We start from the raw sequence: 19622 nt of genomic DNA, 5'->3' as shown, positions 1-19622 counted from the left end.
ATTTCGAATACTGAGCTTTTTCGCACGCTGAAATACATGTGATTATGACGAGACCACAACGTCAGTTCAAATTAACCAGAAGTTCAAATTAAGCGAGTTCCAATTACTGAGATTTTGCTGTATTTTTCGAGGTGCTGAGGAATTACTATTGTTAATGTTTTACTGAATATTTGGATTTTCAGTTCTGGCACACACGTGCAAGGTCCCCAATTAAGTTTGCGCAAACAAGCACATCACATGCTTTGTTGCATGTAAAGTCGATGTGGGATTTAATACCATTCTCACATAGCCGGTGCTGTGTCAGTCAGACAGGGAGGTGCCTAAATAGGCTCAAGGATAACCATGTGCACACAGAAGTAACAAGGCCAAATTAATGTCACAGATGACTTTGTACCCCACTTTTTCCATCTAAAGGCAAATGTATTCCACGTAAGTTTAACCTCACAAAGCCCAAGCTTCATTCCACGCCAGAGAAGATTACAAAAGCTTATTCACCATTATTTCTGGCCATGAACAGGACAAAAATGAAATGCTAATTGAGTGATAAATTAATCAGTGCAGTAACTAACTAGTGTAATAGGTTCAAATAGCTACCGACGATGGAAACTTTGCTTCAGCATGTTATGAATGATACTATGTGCTTTGCGTTTAAGTTTCCTGCACTTAAATGACCATTTTGAGGTAGCAAACTCTGGGTATCAAAAATATGAAGTTGGAGATTGTGGGGTTAAATGAGAGCAGAATAGATTGGTGCTTGAAGCATTTCACCCTTAAATGAATCAAAATAACTGCTTCTGTTCATATGGTCAAACCTCAGTATAACAAAGTTGCACACAACAGGAGAATATTTCGACACAACACGAGAATACTTTTGTTGTGTCCAATATTCATTGTAACCATACATGTTGACATCAGTTCAATATATATATATATATACACATATAGACTGCGATCCAGCCTTTGCAAAAGAAGCACCGCTGTAATGATGCTTTGATGGGCCAATCTTGATGGCCTCTACTAGTTTGGTTTGTGGCGATACATGGCACATAAACGAAGCAAATAAACATGTACTTGGCATGGTTGTTAATCTGCAGCTGTTTGATTGGCGTGATGATATGCAACACATTGGCTTGCTGACTCTGAGCCAACCAACTCAAGTTACTGGCCAGGACATGCATGTGCATACAAAATGTGCCCCCCCCCCCCCTTCCCATCTCTCTCCTGAGCTACTGAGCGAACAAGTATTCCCTTCACTGTAACCAACACTGTAACTTCTGATACTGCATTTTCAGTTTCATTACAGCAGCAGAATGAACACTAAAATACAGCATGCCAACCAAAGTTTCAATTGTTAACACATTCTGCAGTACCAAGATTATAATTGACTAAAGCAAATGTGTTAGGAACAGTTTACATAATCTGGACCACAAAACAACCAGGGAGAGCATAAACACTCACCATGTGAGCCCCTGTGGTTACTTGGGTCATTCTGTAGAGCAATGATCTTTGACCTGAGAAAGAAATATAGTATATACATGCATATATAATCTGCTGAATGCCATGCTTTCGTTGTTAACTGGAGTCAGAACAGCAGTCTTGGAATTTGTTGCAGGGCTCATTTAAAGCTGAGAGATAGAAAAAAGAAAGGCACTGTGGACAAAACACAAGTACTAGTTTATATTACTCTGGTTGAGATTGCAAGGAAGAAGTGCTGGGCAAGTTATATAAACTCCATAGATCAGAAAATGGTCTAGTAAAGTATTACCAAGTGTTCTGTAAATAGGAGTACTAAGTATAGAAAACTCTTTCAGCTATATTGTTGCCTTTTTTGCACTTAAATTTCACACAGAGGTGGCATTTTGTGGTAAAATTAGTTAATATCAAGTTTGCAGGCATTACTTGCCTGTCTTGTCCCCAATAAATCTGAACTGTGCATTGTCTGCAGCTATGTCACTCAAAAAGATGTCAATTTTGCTGCAGCGAAACAGTAGTGCATATGTTTGCTATCTGTCACACCTATGGCAAAACAGCAGTCACTGTAGCTGCGACATATGACGCCACCATTCTGCTACAACAAAATTGACATTTGTCATTGTTCATTTATGATTTCTTTTTTTTTTTTCAGCTATAATTGCAGGAAATGCCATCAGTGTTAAGCAATGACAGTGATTGCTTTGAAGTTGCGTGTTTCATTTTAAAATACTGTTACAAGTCTAAATGATTGTCCAATCTGGGCCACCCAGGAGTTAGGGCAAGCCAATGCACTCCCAAATGCACAAGTATAGTCAAATCACAATTTCAGATCCCCCTCAAACCAGCAGAATATGTCCACACTGGCACACATACCTTGCTGTCCAAAACAGCCGGGTCAGCTGGGTGCGGGTAAAGTGGGTGCGACATATTGGCTGGCCACACAGTTGGACATAAGGCACGTCAGCTGGTATGTGGCACCCAACTGCTTGGGGACGTACACCAGTGGCACAGTCGAAGAGGATGCCAACATCTGCGTCGGTCAGCTCTGCGGAATGCCAAATCAGTTGGAGTTGCATCAAGAGCAATGTACTGGCCCTGAGCCAGATAGGCTAGAGCGCCTTACAGAAACAAAGATGGCTTTGGCAGGATTGATTGTATTCTGCTTCCTTTCTAACTTTGTGCAGTAGAGTATTGTTACTTGTACTGCTGGAACACATCTCAACACTTCAAAGTGATGAATGCAAAAAGAAAAATAATTACTAGGTCCTGTACAATGCACATTAATTCATGGAGCAATAGCTGAAGATATGCTTCTTATTAAATGCTTTTACGGTCACGTTAAACTGCCTGCCACTGCTCTTACACTCGATATACTCAGCCGGCATGAGCATTTCATGTTGTGACAAAACCGCCGAAGATGACAAACATGGTGCTATGGCAAGGCTCACCATAGGGCCGCATTGTTCACAATCATTGTGGCAATTCGTAAGTACTACGCGACAGCAACTGTGAAACTTGTCTACATTACAGGCCATAATACCAGGCATAGGTGGTTATGCCAAAAGAATAGTTAAGCAAAGAGATTTCTGGAAGACACACACACACAAAGTTTCAATGTAAGGCTCTGCCTTCACAAATATTCATATCTACATTGTGGAAAGGTTGGCTTATAAGGAATGTACTATCCGTGAAGTGCACGTGCAGTCAGAAGCTTGCCTCCCTGTGCTTCGCACCAGTGTTTGTGACTTGGCAAGAAAGTTGGAGAATTTTGCTAGCTTTTAGTTACCTTAAAGATGACTTCACCTTTTTTTAGACTTAGTTAAGTTTTAAAGTTGCCCCGGTGAAATTTCTGAAGGGGCTTTGGCTAATTTAATGTCTTGCCTTCATTTTATCCCAAGGGGAATATGTGCTGCAATTTGTTGCTGCTTCGAAAAAAATAATCAAGAGCTTATTAGTGAGCCATCTGGTTACATCTAAGGTGCTTTCCTAGACAAAACAAAGTCTTCAAATTTGATACTCTTTTATGCAATCGAAGGTTATTTTGCTTTTTCACATTCCTACCATGGGCTCACCACCACTGCAGGCAACTTAAAGCTATAGTTAAAAAAAAAAGCTATATGTCTAGGAACAACTAAAACATACAAAAGAACCCGATTCTGAGCAAGTCATTGTTATTATAATTTAGTTTATTCTCTAAAGACTGAGCGTTTTGGGTTGCGACACAGTGAACTTGCCGGAGAAATAAAGTTCAACACTACTTTGCATTCTCCCCTGCTTCTACTTCATCACACATGCCAAACATTGCATGAGACAGAAAAACCTATTGTTCTGAACAGAACAGATACAAGACTAAAGAAATTGATACTAATAGAGGTAAGTATATTGGCATGGCATGGCAGCAGTGACTGGCTGTTTATTCTCTCAGAGCTGCCTAGTTAAATCAGACCAGTGTTGCATAACACTTTCTTTTTCTTTCAAGTTTTCTCAACATTTGTTCAGAAGTAAGTAATGATTAGTTGTGTTATCAGGGAAAATCCTAATAGGCAGTGTCCAAATCCATGCCCCAGTGATGGCTCTCTCTTGATAACAGAAACAGATCTCGAAGGCTAGGCTTTTTTTACTGCATGCGCTAGAAGCTATAGGTGGAGTCCAAAACCACACCACAGTGATGGTTACTTTTGAGCAACAGAAGCATATCTTGAAAGCAATGCTTTTACAGGCTGTGTGTGCCAGAAGTGATTACGGAGTTGGAAACATGCAGATGCCATGTCTTATACACCACCTATCAAAGGTTGAATGCTTCCACTTATAATTTTCTCTCGCAGCCGAACTGTGGCAGCAATGATGAGCAATAGATGACATAGTGTCATGAAATTTCGTCAGAGACATTCGTCCCATCTAAGCTTGAAATTTTGTTCAACCAGCCACGGTGGCTCACTGACTATGGTGTTCCGCTGTTGAGCACAAGGTCGTGGGTTCGATTTCCAGCCGTAGCAGCTTTATTTCAATGGGGACGAAATGCAAACATGCTCGTGTACTTGATTCTTAGGGGCATGTTAAATAACTCCGGCTGGCTGAAATTGATCTAGAGCCCTCCACTACGGTGTGTAGTTTCGAGACATTAAGCTCAGCAATTTAATAATGTATTCAAGTACAGGTGATCTTTTATTTTGCTTGAATAACCAACCTTCACGCTTTTGGCAGGTCAGTGCCAGAAAGTGTGACATAACTCAAGTAAAAAATAAAAACAAATTGTCACATCTAACATTCCAAAGCAACACACGGGGAATGAGGGGCACCATAGTGGGAGGCCTGTACTGATTTTGATTGTCTAGGGCTCTTTAATGTGCATCTAAATTTTAGCAAACAGGTGTTTCGGCATTCTGCCCCCAACAAAATGCGGCCACTGTAGCTAGGAAGTGATCCCCCTACGTTGTTCTCAGCAATAAAAGGTCGTAGCCACTGCAGAATGCCACTATGGCGGGTGTGCAATCACTCAGATTGTCTCTGTGAACCTGAAGGCGGGGCTGCCACTTGTGACTACAACATAAGGTCTTTGACAGTCACACACACAGATCAAAAGTGCTTGCATCCACAGCACAAGAAGCACTGACTGACAGAGTTAAACATTCTCGAGGAACACTGGCAACTAGAGATGAGACAGTGGTGGAGAAGTTCTGAACAGCTAAGGTTCTTTAAAGGGACACTAAAGATTAACGATAAGTTCAACTGCATTAATAAACTATGCAAAACTATAAAAAGGGGCCAGTGTCGCTATCTCAGGAGGCTTAGTAAGTCAGAAAAGATGCAGAAACGAAAGACAGGTGGCGAGATCACCCTGAACTTTCCAGCACCAGTGCACCATGATGACGTTACGAATTTCAACAGCACCTACACAGGCGCAGTTAATTTTTCATTTGTAAACATTGCCCACATTGCATTCTGAAAGAATCAAAGATTCAGCCTAATGAATTCAAGGTCTCTTTCTGCACCAGAACAGCCTGAATGTGAGACAAGCACCTTGAAATCTATGATGTCAAACTGATGTGTTGGCATTGGGGTTCCAGTGCAAAACTCGAAAAAGGGGTTCCACAGATGGCGGGGCAAGTGATACGCAAGCAGAGCAGATGCTATCAATTCATTTTGCAACTATCAAGTTGTTTCACAAGAATCAACTGATAGTCAACACATCTGTCTAGTTTGCCATGTTGAATGTAGACCAACTAGCCCGGCTTAGAACTCTTGCGGAGAGCTTCTCAGTGTGAAAGTAACACAAGTGGGAGCTCCGCGATTCCCTTCATCCATCTGCTTCTGCTGGCTTATCCAAACAGTGTACACTTTCAGTGCTATCACTGAAAGAGATCTATCGCTTTTGAGGGATACAAGGCAGTCACTTCACTTCACTTCACTTTATTACCTTAAAGGCCCCCAGGATTGGGGGTATTACATAAGGGGTGGGTAGCTATTAAAATAAATTATATACACAAGGGAAAGATGTTTAGGCACTGATTAGCCTACACATTCTTTTCTGTTAATGTTACAACATGTGAGAGCCATCACAACATTTCTTTGCAAGTCTTTGTTGGCACTTCAGCACACTGGCACTACAAAGCAGACACATAACAGTATAAGGTCATTGCATGAAATAGCCGATTCCTGCATAATTTGAGTTAGAGTAAACCTTTTCAGCATCCTTGGGTGTGTATGCTGCAAGATCACATTGCATAGAGATGAGGACTCGCTGCACTGTTGCCATGGCCTGGGACAGCCAGCCTAGCGGCACTCATAAACAAGCTCGATGATCTTCAGCCGATCATTTAGTCATCTGCCTGCAACCCCAACATTTGGATACTGGCAAACTGAAAGTGATGAAACCAATACAGGAAGAGACTCACTTTTAAAGGACAACTACGATGAAATACTGGACTGCATAAAATGTGTAGTTTAAGCAGGTGTAGATACAAAGCAGCCACTGTGCAAAATTTCGTTGAAGTATGAGTGTCTGTGTCACGAACAGTTAACAAATATAGAAAATACCGATATTGAAACTGAAAAAATAAAATGCTGCCATTACCATTCACTGGAAATGACACAGAGCACAGAACACCGAGGATCAACACGATGCCTGGACATTAACTCTGAGATTAGATAGCGCCCATGGCTCACTGAAAGTCTCAAGGCCATGTTCTGTGATATGCGTCACATGCACTAACCACCACATGCCTGCATCATTCACTAAGGTGCTGTTTAAAGGCTATCAGTAAAAAAATGAAGCAATTATCAGCCCTGCAGCTAAAGCAAGATTGCTTTGATAGTATACACATTTGTAGCAAACTTAGTCAAAGTAACATTTCGTTGTTGTTTTTTAACCTTCCGTTGATTGTGGAAAAGCATGCCTTCCCCTTCCTTATACAAAAACTCAGCCCTTCCACACCTAGCAATAATTCTTTATTACCAGAGATAAGCTTCTCTCACTGACAGCTCTTTTATATAGGGCTTCAAAAAAACTGTTCACGCTTGAAAATTTTTTACCAGATGTAAATAGACAGACAGCAACTATGGATGGATGGATGGATGGATACAACTTTCTTGTACGTCCGGCAAGGTTTAACGCGACCCGGGCTCAGGTCTCCCACGGAGGAACGTAAAGGCCCTGCCTCAACGCCGCCTCACGGGCTTGCTGGACTGCCCACATCTGGATTCCGAGGTCTGAGCTGCGCAGAGCGGCGGCCCACCTCGACGACAGGGTCTCCGGAGTAACTGCCATCCCTCCTATAACTACATTGCACTCCCACAGCATGTGTTTGAGTGTTGCTGGTCCTTCCTGGCACAAATTGCACGTGTCGTCCTGATGCTTATCTCGGAAGATACGTTTGAGACGGAATGGATTAGGGAACGAGTTTGTCTGGAGTTTTCGCCAGGCGACGGCCTGCCTCCTGTTCAATTTGGGACTTGGCGGTGGGTATATCCTTCTGGCGTTCAAATATGCACTGGTGATGTCGTTGTATCTGGTGAGCCTGTCCCGTTCTGCTCGAGAAGCATTCGCTATCGTGCGAGAGGCGTTGCCCTGTTCTGTGCGGCGGGTCATGTCTCGCGCCATCCGGTGCGCCGTCTCGTTTAGGTTTGGGAACGCGTCGCCTTCCGTGGTGACGTGTGCGGGGAACCATATGATCCTCGAGCTCGCGGTTTTGGATCTGCCGGCTTTGGCCAGAATCGACAGGGCTTCCTTGGAAATTCGACCTTTGGCATAATTCTTTACTGCCGTTTTCGCAGACGACTTCGCATTCCTGTTCTGTGAGGGCCAGCGCAATCGCTACTTCCTCCGCTATTTCCGAGTGTTTAGTGTATACACTGCATGTGGTTTGGATTTTTGATTCTGCGTCTATGACTACGGTGGCGTATGTTTGGCCGTTCGCATATTCGGCTGCGTCGACAAAGCACGCGTTTCTCTCCCTGCCGAATGAATGGAGCAGAGCCTCGGCTCTTGCCTTTCTTCTACCTCGGTTGTAATCGGGGTGCACGTTTCTTGGGATGGTTGCCACCGTAATGGTCTCTCTGATTTTGTTGGAGATTTGCATTTTCTGGCCGTGCTGGTTGTGGTACGTTATGCCAAGCGTGTTCATAATGTGTCTTCCCGTCGTGGTGGTTGACAGGCGTTCGAGCTACGAGATGCGTTGTGCTTCGGCTATTTCTTCTATGGTGTTGTATATGCCCAGCTGAGTCAGGAGCTCGGTGCTCGTCGATTCCGGTAGGCCCAGGGCTATCTTGTACGTTTTCCTTATGAGCGTGTTAATCTTGTTCTTTTCCGCGACTTACCAGTTTAGGTAGGCGGCTGCATAGGCGTTGTGGCTGATAACGAATGCAACGAATATTCCTCTAAATTAGATTGCCTTAGGGCACTGTGGATTTGTGTGACAGTGCCCACGATATGCCAAATGCAAGACACTTCTCAGTTTGTCTGACACTGGAGCAAATGTGGACTTTTCATTTGCATGACAGCGAAATAAGAGATTTGCATTTTTATTGCAATATTCTGGTTCTGATGAATTAACATGTGTCCACAGTGGACAAGGATCAATATAAAAAAATCACACCTCCTTCATGATCTTTTTTGTTGCTATGTATTTCAGTACCAGGGAAGTATTTTCGGTGTCCAATAACAGAAGGACTTGGTAGAGAAGCCTTGCAACAAAAGCATAAGCCCACCCTTCAGAATAAATAAGTACTAAGGCATGGAACAAATACCTAATTACATAATCGTTGAAAACAGCTCAAGCATGCATCAATTCCACCGTGACATCATGAGCTCAAAACCCATAGTAGCGATCCCAGCTTGTGACCACATTTCATACCAAATAACTGGTGGAATAACCAACAGTAGCCAAACAGGGAAAGCTTTAGCATGACACCAGTCTTTTGCAAGGAGACCTGTCTTTGTCAGAGCAACAGATACTTTATTTGCAGCATTCAATAGCTCGTTCTGCCCCCCCCCCCCAATCCCTCCACATGGGAAAGGAGAATTTAGAGTAAGAGAATGGTTTCACGAGAGAAGTCAAACTCTTCAAAGGGAAGAGTAATGTGATGGCGAGGATGGGGTGGTTCAAAGGAAGTATTGCTGCAAGTTCTTCGAAGAAGTAGGGGACACAAAAATGAAAAAAAAAAAGTATTTCTGGTGGACTTCCATTACCCGGAAAACAGCAAGCAAGATAACATAAGCCTCTGACGGCCACTGTGACATAGTGATTGGGTCACATTGTGTCACTGAAAGCCACAAGCCATTTCCTGTGCCTCCAAACTAGTCCTTCCCCATCTGCCTGACTTGACTCTGCATTCGCCACTGTTACAAGCCTAAATATGAGGCACCCTCAACAAACAGCTATATTTCTCCATTGTTGCTTCCCACCAAGCACATAAAACTTATCTCCCCTTCTTTTGATAGCCTGTGGCTCCTCTTATATTACAAGGCGCACAAAGAAGCAGAGTGGAAAATAAAAAGACTAGTTTGGTAGCACGGAAAACAGCTCTCATTGCACACCTGCCAACCTGTGAACTTCAGAATGTAAAAATTGTATGAACACAGCACCAAGGGAGGGGGATGTAAGGAGGTAACAGCATGCAGCACACAAGCAGCCAGAGACTTGCAATCAACACTTTTTCAGCCACATTGGTGTAACCGATTTCACCTGCTTAAGAAACTTGTCTGTAAAAATTTTGCTCAACACAAATGACCATTTCACATCCTTTCATCACCAGAAGATTTCCAATAAAACATTCCGAGATTGATGAGCAAGACCTTTTCACAAACAGAATTTATTTTTTCGGAAAACTTGATGCAATGTTTGTGATATCATAAACAAGCCCAAATTCATAAAGTTTATAGAAATTTTGAGAGTTGGCAGAACTTTACTTGGCTTTCAGTAGCAAGGTGTTGCCAAGGCTACTACATGCACTGTAGCGAGTTCTATGGAAGGGTTCCTCAGGGCATGCTTAGAGAGTTCCAGCATGTTTTAAGAAAGAAAAAGATGTGAGAGAGAGAGAGAGAGGGGGGCTCTCGGAGAGCGTGACATCCTGAAGAAATGCTGCACTGAAAGAGGAGAGTACTGTGGTGAGCTTTATGGAAAAGTCACCCTGATTTCCCTTAAAGGGCTGTACAGTCCCTTAAAGGATGTCAAAACAGCAGTGAGTAAGTGTAACATCTCTGTGAAGTGCTGCAGCAAACCAAAAGCTTTATTAAGTCAAGCAGATTAAGGAAGTCGCATAAGTCGCACGCCAACAGGGAATTGAGCAATCGCGAAGCAACCAGGGTGAGTAAAAGAAGAATAATTCAGGGAATTAAAATGTGCACAGTTCACAGCAGATGGCAGTAAACCAACAGTGCTACTATGCACACTTATGGAGAAAAATGTGTCTTAATTTTTCTTATGTTGAAAAGTGTACTGGAAAGGATCAATAATTCACTGGTAAATGAAGTAAATTTGATTGCGTAGGTAAGTCATAATATATTTAATCTGAATGCATTCTAACAATACAGACAAGCAGTGCAGTACACAATCTCACACAACAGAGCAACACTCTGGCCTGGAACTTACTAAGGCACGAAAGCAAGTAACCAACAAGGATGCGGAACCCTGTATGCAGGGTGAGGCCAAGCAGCTGCATAGCATTGTTTGCAATTATATGAATGTACCCCTTAAAAACAATTATTCATTTATGCAAACACCTAGATTGTGGTGTATGGAACTGCAGCGATATCTAAGCTATCTGTGTTATACAAGTACCAAAGGGGGGAAGTGTTTGTGGCTATACGGAACAATGCACATCTCGGAAGCCTTGATCGTGAGTTTGCTCAAGGAACACCAGTCAATGCAGTGTAAGTATAATTTTAGATGAGAAAAGACCTTAGTGTCATCAATGAAGGTCATACTTCATGGTTTCATTAATTTTAGCCATAAACAAAAATTAGCCATATATGAAGCACAACCTGATACAGGAACCATATCTGTGTAATCATCAGATCAAGAGCAAGAATGTTTCATATACAAGCTACATTGGAATAGCTTTAGAAAAAGCAGTGAACAAGGTACCAGGCCAAATGCTTTGGAAAGGTCAAAACAAAGTGCCCTGTTGATTTCCGGCATGAAGAACAGCAGCAATGTATGCGGAAGCATTGCTGCAGTAAGCATTGTGTGTGTGAGAAAACAACAGGAATATAAAGGAGGTGCAGCCCTGACTCCATTAAATTTGAGGTTTATATTTGTACCCTCTATTACCGAAGGTTTTACGGAGAATATGGGCAAGAACAAATATATGCATTTGTGGCTGACTTGAATGACGAAGTTTTTGGAACAAGTGACAGAAGCTACTATGGGGGCAGGGTTGCAAGAGACCACGAGACAGGCCAGTGCTAGGTCACAAAAGACAGACCTAAGTATGGCAACAAAAGAGTGCTTCTATTTATTTTTAAGTCCATTTGTACAGTGATCCTCTACAAGCAACAAACTGCATTTGTAGACAACAATGTGGTGCCATATCAGTACTGAAGCATTACAACCGAAGAGGTGCCTGTGCATGGATGACAGATGTACTTCTACGGTAGAGAAAGAAGGGGAAGCAGTACATCAGGAGAAGAATTTTAGAAATGCAACGAGTCTTGAAAACATGCGATGTTAAAGAGAAAATAAACAAAATTAATAATAAAAACCTGCAATTCCACCCAGTGAAAAAAAAAAGCAGGAAGCACATAGGTTGCATTTCAAAACAGCAAAATGTTTGTTTCCAAATGCCTGCTGAAAATTAGTGCTAAATGCACTGCAGCTGTGGCAACGCGCACGTGTGTCTGAGAAATTCACAAAAGTGACACCGGGACAAGAGGTTCGTCCCCATTTATGTTTTTGATATTAGTGCAGAAAAAAGCCAATGTCGTAACGTACATATATGCTGTTTTACATAGTATGGATATTCAAAGCAATCAGCACAAATCTATGGCCCAATTGCCTGCATCACACTGATGGCCAATTAACGCTGGGTCGTGGAGAAGAAGGTAGCACACAAAGGTAGCAGTTTCAACACACGAGGAAGCAAACATGTATATACATTGCACCTTGCATATGCGCCCATCTTCTTACATTTGTCGGTGCCTAGTTAGCACTTATTTTTACGACAGCAGGCTGCAGTGAAGGCAATGTAATAATAGGCAAGGGAATTTAGAGAAATACCTATCACATGGGAACGCAAAAGCTCTTTTATGTAAGCAGTCTTTTACCAAATTGATATACTCCTTAATGAAGAGGTGTTGTGCAGCAGACACGCGGCACTGACAATTTCCTTTTAGTGTTTTCTTCTGGACATGCTAATGCGAGCGTTCGAAACAAAATGGGCCAAAATAGACTGATGTACCTCGAAATACAAAGTGAAAACTTATTGTATTACACGTTTTTCAATGCCGCGCACAGTTTTTCTTGTCCCTGAGGCATGCGTCTGTAAGCGTCATCACATGACATCCCCAACCAGTTCGACCTGCTTACGAGAGTACAGAAGAAAACGAGCAATACTGGGTTTACTACACCTTCTGCAAGACATAAAATTATTATTATGAGCCTAGGTGACAGATAAATACGCATTTGCTTATTTTCTTTAATATGTGATAATTGCTAGCGCCCTTTCGAGGCTACTCCTTTTTCGGCCGCAAAAGAGATCGACGAACTCCGCTTCCAGAAAAGACCGCTTCTGAAAAACAGATCGCTCTCTGTTTGTCTGCGTGCAAAACTCTTTTTCGGGAGAAGTACTTTTGCTCAAAAGTTTTTCTGAGTGTTTGTGTGACAGGAATATCAGACAGTGCTTAAAAGGACACTAAAGAGAAAAATAATTTGAGATGCATTAGCACATTACTACTCTACAATACCAAAACAGCCCACAATGATGTTACAGATTTTGATGGTGTCTGCTCACACCTAATAAATATTTTATGGGTAAAGATAGACTAAATGTATTAAAAAAGCGCAATGACTGAACTCGGCAAGTTTTGAGGGCTTTTACTTGGCACAAAGGCCAAACACGAGAATCCATTTCGAGATTCATGATGCCACACTGACGTATACAGGCAATTCTGCACAAATGAAAAGGGAACTTTGACGTAAATTTTTTCTTCTAATAATCAACATACTACCATGAAATTAACAAAAACAGAGTTTTTAAAGAATGCTAAATAATGTCTAAGCTGACTTAACGTTTCTCTTTAGCACATTAATTTAAGAAAGTGATGGCAGGTGCAGTGTAAGAAGTTTGCCGACAGAACCTTGAAAGCCATTTCACAACACAACTTTTCTTTCATATCTCTTGCAGAAAGCTAGAAGGTTGGTGACAATGTACCACCTTTCTAGTGTCTATGCAGTTTGCAGCAGCTCGATAAAAATTTTGTGCTACATACTGAGGTCAGGGAGGACAAATCAAATGGGTCATGAAGCAGATTAAGTTTGCAAGATGTGATCACTACTTGTAAACAAGCATGTCCATCAGCAATAGCAATAAGCAACAGCTGCCTCTCTTTTCTCAGCCATACAATCTTTGCGCATAAGTATGGCCATGAAAAAGAATCTCTTTTCACAGCTTTGAAGGTAGAAAAAGAAATTAAAAGGAATAAACTGATAACAAAATGACTAAGAGCGAAAATGTGGAGCACTGTATGTCCACAATGCTGGACTCCTTGTCGTGCCAAACACCGCAGTAAATTCAGTATTTGTAGAGACATCCATGACATGGTATAAAAATATTTGAGAGATTTAGCTTGTCCGTATGTGTGTTACCCATGGTGTTTTCCAGCAAAGCTGCTGAAGGCACATGAGTAACCAGAGACATGAACAACAGTAACAATGCTAGAAGGGTCACCTCGTAACACTTGGTCGTACAGCATGTTAAAAACATGTCTGTGTTACTTGGATGTTCTCATCAAAGAAAAATAAAACAGGAATAACTGAGCATTCACAATTATGTGACTGCCTATACATTTTACACCAGCAAAGTTGAATACGATTGGCAGCTGCAATAATAGCTTTGTGTCCTCTTTGGTGAACCCTTATAGCACAAGATGGCACCACCAACGTGGCTGCTCCACGTCTACGGAACTAAAGCTTCATTGAGACGACCACGAAGCGAAAGCTGACTGCCGGTCCCTATAAACTTCAACAGGCTTGCTGCGGCAACTTCTGAAATGTGCGTGCCATCCTTTACGTAAAGAGAGACAGAGCAGTGCCAAAACATGAGATCAAAACTCGCAATGAGTCGATGCAACGTGATATCCACAATCCGTGCAGACGAAGAAATTCCAACCACATACCGAAAACCGCTTTGGAGGAATCTTTCTCCGGTTGGCACGGAAATGCTGCTGCGACTGCCATCGTATGAGCGATCACGATCAATGTGTTTTGGGACCTGTAGAAAATTTTAAGTCATGAAGCAACGCAGCAAGGACAGTTCAGGCCAAATGCACTGAAAATAAATTAACGACGTTCAGCTATTACTGTAAATGAATAAACACCTGGAAACTACACCTAGAAAAGAAACAATACGTTCCGCTATCATTGTAAATGAAGGCACTGCACGTAGAAAAGAAAACGATGGTAATGGTAATTGGAAAACAATTACAGATGATACGCCTGCAGGAGCAATGACGAGGGCCATCGCTTGGCGAAAAATTTTGCGTGCCTTATCAAGTCGGGCAGTCAGCATATAAGTTCGGTCCCGTTCGATACAATAAAATCCACACAACACTACGACAACGTGACAACGCTTGCGGCTGTCGACACTCACCCCCAAAAATCAAACACTCGCACTCATGTCGCACGAGTTTCCCTCCTTTTCAAAACTTCTCCGTAAGAGCGCGCTTCCGAAGACCGAACGAAAAGCAACATAGATGGCGACACCTTTGAAACCGACCGTCACGTCTCCGGAGCGGCTCTGCGAGCTGCGCTGCGTTTGTGTCGTTTGGCGTTTCTTTTCTTCCTTGCAGTCCGAGGCCGTCATAAGCTGAAGGAAGCTCCCTTCGAGCTTTGAACAAAAAAGACGAAGTCCTCCGCTCTGCCGGGTATTTGCATAACCACCTGATCGCTAGACATCCCCCGGCGTGTCTTGTTTGTGTTGTATTTCGGCATCAGTGGGTTATCATGACTGTTCCGCCGTGGTGAGAGATCGTGGTGGAAGTGGGACGTGCAAAACGAGAGTCGCCCGTGTGGATGTTTTGCGCGTGCGGACCCGGCAACAGCTTTGGCTGCGGGCGTTGATTCGGACCGCACAAGCTGCGAGACCTCGCCGCAACGCCACTGGAGTCTGGCCGAAGCAAGCTCGCCGTAAGTGGTTTTTTTCTCTCGCGGAAGTGGATTTGTCAGTGGATGCTTGGGAAGCGCCGCGCTGCTCCGCCACGACCGACCGCGGTTCCGGAGGGGACCCATCTTGGAGCCGCGGCTGTGGCTGCGTGCGTTGTCGCCCAACGGTCGGCGCAAGTGTTTGGGCATGCTTGAGCCCTGCTCAATGCGTCCCGTGTGTCTGCGGCACGCAAAACAATGCGGCTGTTGTTAGGCTTAATTCTTCGACTCCGCTTGCACTCACCCCAAGCATACACTGCGGACGTCGCGCACGACATCGAAAAAGCCCCCTACCATCTGCACCGTAAAGTCCGATCCCACTGCGTGCCCGCGACCACGGTATGTTACACGCTTTCTTGTTCTCGGCGCCCAACGTTCCGTGCGGTACCCGGTGAAATTCGATGACTGCTCGCAAGCTATATTTGTGCACTTTGGACGTCGACTCAGTTCAACCACTCGTTTACACCACTAGGGTGCCGGCTAAGCGGTCTTGTGTTCGGCAGTTTGGGGAAGCTCCCGCTTTTGCGACAGGAAGCACGCCGTACCAGGCAAGGTCACAAATAGTTCGTGTAAAGAAAAAAAAAGTCGTATTCGCACGCGTTCTCTGCGCACGCATGCCAGCGTTCCCCCAGTCATAACTTCATAATCGCATAATGAGGCAGTAAATTTTGCATGCGCATTTCCAAAACACTGTTCGTAGCCACTGCTACTTTATCAAATGCTCGCGGAGAGCGAAGAAAACTGAATTACAGCTTCATTTCTTCGTGCTTTGCGTTTACGAACTGTAATCGCCCGCTCGCGTGCAGTGCGATCATTTGCTACGCTTTTATTTTTTTTTTTGGGGGGGGGGGAGAAGGGGGATTGCAAGGCTTTGATATTCGACAAAGTCGTAAACATATAAAATTGAAACAGCAACCAGCCTCTCAAACCTGACGAGATGCACATCTCCACACGGCTGACCTGCGACTGTTGCCAAGGGAAATGGTTTGGAGTGCCCTGTTAAATGAACATAACTTAGGGCAATGACATTGAAATTCATAACGTTAGAAGTCTCATTGCAGCAGTATCAATATAAAGGCAAATATGGCAAAGTATGCAATCCAGAATGGGTACCGTGGTATATATTTATGAGAGGGAATATTGTTCTTACAAGTCTGGTTAAATTTCCAATCCCGTAGGTCCCATTTCATCTGCCGGAGGTACCAGCTCTGTTTTTAGCAGTCAGGGCCACATTCTACTTGCTCATGTTGATGTGTTCTGCAGTGTTGTCAATGTTTGACGGGCGGTACTGTTGCACTTGCTATACAATCTCTCAATTCATGTCCCATGAGTAAATAAAAAATAAAATAAAACAAGGACCCCCGTTCCTTACTCAACGATTGTTACTGCTTGGTAAGTCACTTCACCTGAAATTACTGCAGATCTATCTTTCTACTGCATAGCACGTCTCAAATCTGGCCATGTCACGGATGTTTTGAGCATTTCTAGTACCATCATTTGTGTCGGCCATGGCAGGACCACTAAAGCAGTAACATGTTGTGTTTTGATCTAATCATATTTCTCCAGGGGAGGCATTCTGTAAGAGTCCACCTAGTGGACATGTCCATTTCGTCTGCTGCTGAAGTGCTGATTGGCTGTGGCACCTCACTGCTGCGGATGCGCAGACCCGCCCAGCCAATCGGAACTTCAACAGCAGATGAAATGAACATGTCCACTAGACGGACTCTTACAGAATACCTCTCCAGTAGTCTGTAAAAGCTGGATTTGGGGCACCAGTGTGAGGCTTATGGGATGTCATTAGGTGGACCTGTCAGCTAATTGTCTGCTCCTCAGATAATGTCTTGTGCAGCATTTGTTATTCAAATGGGATAGAAAATACGAGTGGGTTGTGGAGCTGTTGCTGCGGACCCATTGGCAGATCGTAACATAAGAAAGGCTGTGGGTTGGGTTGGGGGGATGTGCTGTCCCTTCCATTTCCTTTGACTTTCCCTTTGTCACAATTTCAACTTCAGTAATGTGCACCTCACAATAAAGTACATCTCAGTTTGCCCATGTTTGGCCTTGGTGGATGCTCATTGCTTCATAGTTTGTGTGGCTGCTAGTTGTTGTGTCCTTTCATTCTTTGCATTGATTAGATTACAGCAGTGCACTGAGGTGGAAGTCAACATTGAAGGTTCGCTTTGTTAAAGGTGTAAGGACAGGAAAATCTTGTTTCGCTTTCTTTGTGTTGCTCCCACTTTTGTTGAGACTTTATACTGCAGCTATTATATGTACAAACAAATCTGTAGTTATATAATCTTTTAATGCAACTTGCTCAAACAGATGCCATATCCAGCTTGCTCCATGAAAACTTTGTTGAAGTGAAAACGTGCTTTCTGCAGGCCTTGTTGTGGCAGTAATTCTGATGCACTAAGTTCCATGGGACACCGGTGATTGAAATGTGAGCACAAAAAAAAAAGCTTGATAGAATGCTTGTGGATGCCTAATTACATAGAATTACGACATTGACAAGGAAGTTTCCAAATAAAAGTGCTGGAGTGGCAGCTCCTGCAGCTTCATACCAGCAGAGGTGAAGCCTGTGTTCGCACATACTTCAGCTGTGAAAGAGAGACATACTAGCTTGTGTTGGCTCACAGCTCAAGTGCTTTTGCTTCGTTAATGTAATTGCTAGGCCAATCGGAAGGCATAAGCTCGCTGTTTCTGACTAAATTGTTACGTTTGGCTGAGTACTAATGCCTTGAAATTTGCCAAAATGTTGCCACAACGTTCAGGTTTCATCCTAAAACCACCGACACAAAGGTACCATATTATTGGGTTGTAGCGCGAAGTGACGTAGACGAAGACTAGAACGCTGAACGAGTGCTAACTCTCAACTAAATCTTCATTGAAACGATCAACACATATATAAATGAATGCAGAAACCATAGCAAACAAACATGACATGGTCTAAAGACTATCAGTTAACAGATAAACGTATCGGAAGGAAGGGAAGCCATAAAAACCAAACAAGAAAACGCATTACCTGAGATTGACAATGGTACACATTGAGCAAGATCTGTATGACAAAATTAGCTATCACGAACCCACTTAAAGGAGTCCTCGAACACTTTTCAAGCCACTGTCTTTCGTTTTTTGGTCGTGGGTTGCATAGGTTGACGATTGGAAAGATACTGCAACAAGAATGGTAGCAATAAGGCTACACAGTCGCAAGTTATTCAGCTGAAAAATATCAGTATAAAAGAAAAGAAATGCATGCATCAGCTCAAATTTTGCGCGGTCTTCCTTCCCTATTTCTCTCACCCACTAATGTAGCCCCTCGCTGCCAATAGTAAGAGCCTGAAGCACCTATACAGCGGAAATTCGCACTCCATGGTTACCTACATGTTCTATGTTGACTGACTTTGGTGTGCTGATGATGTGGTTATTTTGGTAAACAAGCTCGTTCATACGTTTTGGAACCTTTTCATGTTCCGATCCATGGTCAAGTAACCTCTGAGATCATTTATGTCCACTGAATATATAAAAATAGCCACAGTAAAGCACCACACTAACTTTTTCTTTTCTGTGTGAAAACGACTTCTTTCTAGGAGTAGCTTGTGCGTTAGCAGTGTGCTTCCTGCATGGCTTCGCATTAATTTTCTACAGCTGCTGTGCTGCAGTCGAGAGATGCTGGTCTGGTGTTTGGAGGGGTTACGAAATAGCGTCTGGCAGTCTATGAAAAAGGCAAAATGCACATGCCATGGCATAAAGCACTAATGGCCGTAGTTTCACATTGGGAAGCAAATTTAAGAGTGATGTGCCGTATGCAGGTACTCCACTGAAAAACCATAATGAGTTACTGCGTAAGATTTCTTTAAGTACATCGTGACATTGGAATTTTTTTTTATTGCGGCTCCACTTAAATGTTAATTAATTGTTTATTCACTACTGTTGCTGCTTCACTATCGCTATCATCGCTGCTTTTCTGTTTATAACTCTTGGCTTTAAACAGGCATTTGTGCAGTGTTTAGAATTAATGACGAAACAGCATGAACCAATGGAACATTAGGAAAGGGAACACACACAGCGTTAATTTATCTGTGTGCCCTCCTCTTCGGTTAATGCGGGCTGTATTGCTCAAGAATACGAAATGACTTGCCCAGCTGTGTTGCTTGGTGGAACCTTCGCAGAATTCACTTGTATCTCTCGGGTGAGATGAGGTTCTTTTAGAATTTGAACCTTCAATATTCATGAATATTGGTTGTAGTTCTTCAAGGATTCATATTGAGATGCAACTGCCTGATAGGAGGTCTC

General features: G+C 43.0%; 2 protein-coding genes across 8 annotated transcripts in view; one reads left to right on the top strand and one right to left on the bottom strand.

Annotated features, from left to right (window-relative positions):
* LOC126523557 (protein MMS22-like) overlaps positions 1 to 14855 on the bottom strand; it is a 152225-nt gene extending 137370 nt beyond the window's left edge. The window contains exons 1-4 of the mRNA XM_050172154.2: positions 14779 to 14855; positions 14306 to 14400; positions 2347 to 2518; positions 1459 to 1511 (exon numbers count right to left, since the gene is read on the bottom strand). Of these exons, the coding sequence (XP_050028111.1) occupies positions 1459 to 1511; positions 2347 to 2518; positions 14306 to 14366 (286 nt within the window). The 5' untranslated portion in view covers positions 14367 to 14400; positions 14779 to 14855. The remainder of the gene's footprint in view (positions 1 to 1458; positions 1512 to 2346; positions 2519 to 14305; positions 14401 to 14778) is intronic.
* A 109-nt stretch (positions 14856 to 14964) lies between these two features.
* The window catches only part of LOC126523558 (uncharacterized), a 129492-nt gene continuing 124834 nt past the window's right edge, over positions 14965 to 19622 (top strand). For 5 of the 7 annotated variants that reach the window (XM_055066920.2, XM_050172159.3, XM_050172158.3 and 2 more), the window contains exon 1: positions 14966 to 15314. The gene's annotated coding sequence lies outside the window, so the exon portion shown is untranslated. Of the gene's footprint in view, positions 15315 to 15386; positions 15669 to 19622 lie in introns of those variants that run through there. The other 2 variants (XM_055066921.2, XM_050172156.3) reach the window with 2 other exon arrangements.

The sequence above is a fragment of the Dermacentor andersoni genome, chromosome 6 (assembly GCF_023375885.2).
Source record: "Dermacentor andersoni chromosome 6, qqDerAnde1_hic_scaffold, whole genome shotgun sequence".
Taxonomy (NCBI): Eukaryota; Metazoa; Arthropoda; class Arachnida; order Ixodida; family Ixodidae; genus Dermacentor; species Dermacentor andersoni.
The sequence above is the reverse complement of the archived record's forward strand: the minus strand, read 5'-3'. Positions and strand labels throughout refer to the sequence as shown.